At 45.2% G+C, this 6,000-nt stretch overlaps 1 protein-coding gene across 1 annotated transcript in view; it reads left to right on the top strand.

The window, feature by feature from the left end:
* The first annotated feature begins 1,042 nt into the window (after nt 1-1,042).
* CALD1 (caldesmon 1) overlaps nt 1,043-6,000 on the top strand; it is a 94,376-nt gene continuing 89,418 nt past the window's right edge. Inside the window, exon 1 of the mRNA XM_086610608.1 lies at nt 1,043-1,113. Within this exon, the coding sequence (XP_086466734.1) occupies nt 1,043-1,113 (71 nt within the window). The remainder of the gene's footprint in view (nt 1,114-6,000) is intronic.

Genomic DNA, 6,000 nt, shown 5'->3' with positions numbered 1-6,000 from the left:
TCCTCTGAGTGCAGCTCCTAGGCTAGGATTGCAGAGGAAGCTGAGGCCTCCAGCCCTGCACAGGAAGCAATCTTAGAGCAGCCCTTAAATGCCAGATTCCAGGCAGAGTTTAACTAACCACTGACAGCTCTGTAAACAAAGCAGGGACAAAAAGAGAACAGCTTTCCCTTTTCTGGTAGTCATTTTTGGTTTGGGGGCTGCAGGGGAATTCTGTAATACTCGGCTTGATGGGATATAAACCAAGGCTGGAAAGGCTTTGTATATGAAGAACTGTAAAGAGGAAAATATTTCATGGACTAAATCATAAAGAGGAAGGTAGGGCACGGGGAAAACGCGTGGATTCAACTGCAAAAAAAAAAAATATTGCTGCTTTTGGTTCTTTGAGCAGGATTTATACATAGCTTGGCTCCTCCTGGGTGGTATTTAAAAGCTCTGGCTTATTTTCCTTCTCTTCTTTTCCAATTTGCTTTTCTTTTCTCTTTTTCTTTTCTCTTTTCCTTCTCTTTTTTTCTCCTTTTCTTTTCCATTTTTTTGAAAGGGGGGCTGGGGACGAACACTGGGGACTAACTTCTGCAAAACTGTTAATTATCTGCGCGACTAAAGAAAAAAAGAAATCTCTCGTGCAGTGTTTTCACTGCTTCCAGTAAAAATGGGAAGCTTGAAGTCTAGATCTTGCTGAATTGTGGCTTTTGTTTGTAGAAAAGACCTGTGACGTTACAAATAGCTAGTCTGCGGCTAGCAGATGTATACAGTCCTTACTTAAAGCATGTTGATTTAATTTTAACTAGGAAACTAAATGCAGGCATGGGCTGTGTTTATCCTACAAGGCATTTCATTAATCTTGTTTATCTCAACAATACTGAGGAAGTTAAATTTTTTTGATGGAAAAAGAAAATAGTTACAGCAAAGTTAAGAAAGCAAAACCAAACTGAATGGACTCAGTTGGTTAAACGCATCCACTGTGCTTTCTCTCTCGTCTAAGTGGTCATCTCTCTTTTTAGATTTGGATCTTTCCAGAGCTCTGAGCAGTTGAACACCCGCCATGGATGACTTTGAACGCCGCAGAGAGCTCAGGAGGCAAAAGCGTGAGGAAATGCGCCTTGAAGCAGAGAGGTGAGGTTTTACGTATGGAAAACGGTGCCGGTGGTTTGCCTTTGGTTAGCAGTGGCTTTGAGGGTTTCTGTCTTAAATTCCAAAATATGCTATAGCTAGCCAGAGCGTCCCTGCTAACGATATGTGCTGTAAAATAATTTTAGTTAACAGTTATTGTGGGAGAGGCTGGAAGTCAGGGATGTCTAGTGCCTAATTCCTTTAGGAATCCACTTGCTTCTAGTTATTTTGTTATATGGATGTATGTAAACGGTGAAGGTAGGCTATGGCCTCGTGAAATTAATGGCAGGAAAACTCATGCTCAGGTGCCATGCGAGTGAGTGCTGTACAGAAGGGATTGTGTTGTCTTTTATGAGCTAAAATTTTAAGATAACAATAGGAAGCTGAGATACCTTTGGTATACGTAGTATAGTGTGTCTGTGAATTGTCTGCTGTTACTGTGTAGTTGCTATTGTATTTGTAGTGCTTGTCATTCATTATTCACTTACAACAGCTTTATGTGGGCAGCAAGGGCAGCATGTGCTGTCAGTTATTACAGATTTTCTTTGGTGCAACTGAGAACAGGATTTGACATGGGTACAGTGATGTCAATTTATGAAAGAAGCAGCATGGAAATACTGGGAATGACGTTTCATTAACTAACCCTATTTTACACCTGTACAGTTCCATTTGCGGTAATGGAATTTCCCATGATCTACGCTGGAGTAAACAGGGAGAAAGTCAGGCTCCCTTTATTTTTGTGATGTCGTCTTTGATGCAAAGATTTGATTTAGTTTCATAATACTGCAATGACTTTTAAAAATGTAACTTAGATTTAAGCCGGTTTTGTTCTCATTTTTGTATTTAATTTTGAATGTGGACTTCATTTTTGTTTCTGGTCTTTCCACGTGCTGACAAAATCATGGTGCTTTGGGTTCTGAATGCTGTAGGAGAAAACACATTTTTAGAGTGGTTTTAAATGGAAGCCAGCAGAATGCAATACCAAATGTATTTTGGGTACCTGCTTTGAGCTTTTTAATAAGGCCCTGCTTACGTAGGGCTCTGTGATGGACGTTGATGGTATGTGGGGGGGGGAACGCCAAGTAGATGAGATGCAACGGCCACTTTTCTTGCTGAAGGAAGTGTTGCTGTGCAGAAGTGGATGTATGAGCTCTGGAAAACAGCAGCAGCATTGCCTGCAAATAAACTCGCGTGAAGCGTGATGGTCAAAGGCAAATGAGGTGGCAAGCCTCCCTTTGCAAAACACAGCCGTCACCTGGCCAGTGACCTCCCCAAAAGGCAGAGGAGCAAATGTGCTGTGGCACTGAGCTCCTTTCTCCTCCCATAAGGTTTCCCCCCAGGCCTCAGGCAATATGTTTTCATTGGGCAGCGTGGGAGGGATTGCAGAGCTTGTGCCAGTGCACTGTATAGCACACAGTATGGCAGGGACCTTGGGGCTTTATACAACCACCATCAGGAGGTTGTACCACCATGGCAGGGGGGTTGGAACTAGATGATCTTTGAGGTCCCTTCCAACCCAAACCATTCTATGATTCTATTTATACACTTCTAGTGTACTTCTGCTTTAAGAAAACCTTTTTAAGGAAAGGCTGAGGCTTCAGAGTTTGTTGCTAATAGAGGCCGTGGGTGGCAGAAGCGCTCCGTGCCCTTTCCCACACGTTTTGAAGGCTTTTAGCAATAAATTGCTGTACACTAAACCTCGCCATGCTCCCTCTGCTGCTGCCAACTTCCAGCATTCAAGTCTCATGAGTCAGACCCCTGAAAAGTCACAAGACTGCTTTAAAAATCTTGAGATCTTAAAAATAATTTAGTCTGGCCTTTTTATTTTTGGTTTGCCTTAACAATAACAGAGCCTGGTTCTCAAGTTCAGATGTGACTCCGGGAGCTGAGACCTCCCAAAACCTGCCCCAGCAGGGGCAGTGCCAGGGAGGAGCTGAGAATTCCTTCCTCCCTGTTGCATTGCACCGCTCAGGTCGAGCTAAGGGCAGCACATTTGGGTGGTTATTAACAAATGAATATGTCACACTGGATTGTTTTTGGTGAATTCAGATTTTTAGGGATTTGGGGATGGTCACAAGAAGGACATTGAGCTGTTGGAGCTTGTCCAGAGAAGGGCAACAAAGCTGGTGAAGGGTCTGGAGCACAAGTGTTATGAGGAGCAGCTGAGGGAACGGGGTTGTTTAGCCTGGAGAAAAGGAGGCTGAGGGGAGACCTCATCGCTCTCTACAACTACCTGAAAAGAGGCTGTCACGAGGTCGGTGTTGGTCTCTTCTCCCAGGTAACCAGCGAGAGGACAAGAGGAAATGGCCTCACATTGTGCCAGGGAAGGTTTAGATTAGATATTAGGAAAAATTTCTTTACTGAAAGAGTGGTCAAACATTGGAACAGGTTGCAAAGGGAAGCGGTGCAATCACCATGCCTGGAAGTGTTCAAGAAACGTGTAGACATAGCACTTCAGGACATCGTTTCGTGGGCATGGTGGTATGGGGTTGACAATTGGACTTGATGATCTTAGAAGTCCTTTCCAGCGTTAATGATTCTGTGATCTTTACTTTTAAAAATACGACTACAATGTGTTCGTGTACACGTCTTAAGCCACAGCAATCTGCTTGCCAATTGTCTGAACACTTTCAGGTGTTTTATCAAGTGAATTGTTCAGGCCTGAAGAGCGGCACGGAGGCTGGAAATGCCGAGCTCAGAACACTGGAACATGCTGCTTGGACACAGGGCATTTGCCTGCGCCCTCCCATCAGTGGGCTGTAGCTTTGCTATGGGGAAACCACCACTGGTTGTAAGCATTTCCTCTGAGAGATGGACAGATGGATGGTTATGTGTAGGCTGTAACTTGTTTGCTAGGTCTCTCAGATGCTGTTTAGGCTTCTTTGAGTTGAACAGTAAACCCAGAAGTGCAAGCAACCATATCAAACCACAGTATTTGTAACTCAGCCAGCCCCAGTGATGCATTTTACCATTTCCTGGGATAAAGGTACATGGAAAGCCTGTCTTCCCAGCCCGATGCCCATGCCCAAGGGAGACCGAGAGGTGAAGATGCCTTGTAGCAGCATGGGCTCATGCACCCCGTGCCCGAGAAGGAGTTGCTTGACCTTATTGTGTCTTCCCCAGGGGCCAGAGGTCGTGTGAGAACTGCTCGATAGACGTGTTTCATCAGCTTCCCAATTGTCTGTCATGCTGGAGCCACTGATATCCAGCCACTTATGTCTAATCTTTGGAGATTCTTAGTGCAAGTTTGATCCTTGAGGGCTGATGTTAGGCTTTATATTTTGGATTTTTTTTCCCTTAGAAAGCTGTTGAAAGTGATGCTTTGTTGTGCTGTGTAGCTGTGGCATATCTGGTTGATAATGGTTAGGATTGATCCTGAGGAGAGCCTGGCTTTGTCTTTTAAAGACCAACAGTGCGGTTCTCCCCGGCATGCAGTTTGGCTAGTAGTTCATGCTGTGGCAACTCAAACATAGATTGCCAACAACTCAGAAAGCTAGTGGTTTTTTGATATTTTAAGCTCTTATCATTTCAGGATATCCCACGTTTCCCCACAGAGGCTCGCTGCACCCACCCAGAAATTTTGCCCAGCCAGAATTTTTGGCCATTTGTATTTGTCTAGGATCTCTGGAGGCCTATCAGCATGTTTGGAGTAGCAGTGCAGACCTGTCTAGAGGGCATGTGGCCAACGACAGGAGTGTGGGGCTTTGTCCAGCTTTTCCCCCAGCTGCCAGGTTTACTGCGTGTGTGCTCAGGCTGGCGGGGGTCCAGCAGCTCTGGTACCTCTTAGGGGAACAAGGCTTTCCAGGCATAGGCTGGGAAAGCCAGGACAAAGCATGGCAGGGAGTCCTCAGGGAGTCCTGCGCCTGAGACAGTGGTTGTATAAAGCCCCGAGGTCCCAGTCCAGAGCTGGCTGAAGTCAGTGGGAAGCTTTCCACTGATTGCAATGGGCTTTGGATTAAGCCCTACCTGAGTTGTTCCAGCCAGTCTCAGTGGCAGCGTTGAAGGAACTGGATGAACGCTTTACCTTCGCATCCACAGGGAACATACCATGCTGGAGTATCGGGACTGTCACAGGAAGGAGTTGCATTTAACCGATGGGAAAAATCCCACATGTACTTGAAGCACGGGGGTTGACTTCTTTCAACAAGGGAAAAACCAAATGCCACCTGCTGCTTTGTGCCTCTTCTTGGGCAGTAAAAGATGTTCCCTTGAACAAAACCATCAGGTTTTGTCATTTTGATGTTGTAACTGACACTGGAAGAATTAAGCCTGGGGCTGGGTAGAGGGGGTGTGTGTGGTGTGTCTGGAGGGGCAGTGCTTTGTGAATACCTTGCTAATGCACTTTGGTCCCTCACAGCTGCAGGGAAAAATTGAGGTGAAATAGCTTCTCGAAGTGACAGTAGACCTGCTTCCTCGACTTCAGCATAATTGAGAGCAAAACTCAGCCCCTTGAACTCCCTAAAGAATAGCTCTTGGTTCATCTATTTAGAACTTAAGCCACAATTTTACGACTGGCTGACTTGCCGTTGCACCAGCGACATGTTCTCACCTCTTCCTGGTGTTGGGACTCTTTTAAAAATTATACTAGGAAGTGGATCCAGTATACTTCGTTGCCATACCATCACTACTGCAGACCTCAGGAAGGTCTTAAGGTGGTTGTCAGATTGGTCTCCATTTAGCTGAAGCTTAACTTTGAGTTTGAACCACAGCTTTGCCCGGTGTAATGCTCTTCTCTAAGGGATTGCAGGTCATTTCACAGAGAAGGAGAGGTATTGGTTGTCCTGTTGTAAAAATACAGCAAAGAGAAGTGGCTATCTAGCATCTAGTCACTAAAAAGACTCTCTAAAACTGCCATATTACTTTGTGGGCTGTGTAGGATCTCCTGACAGG

The sequence above is a fragment of the Tauraco erythrolophus genome, chromosome 4 (genome assembly GCF_009769465.1).
Source record: "Tauraco erythrolophus isolate bTauEry1 chromosome 4, bTauEry1.pri, whole genome shotgun sequence".
In the NCBI taxonomy this organism is placed as follows: Eukaryota; Metazoa; Chordata; class Aves; order Musophagiformes; family Musophagidae; genus Tauraco; species Tauraco erythrolophus.
The sequence above is the reverse complement of the archived record's forward strand: the minus strand, read 5'-3'. Positions and strand labels throughout refer to the sequence as shown.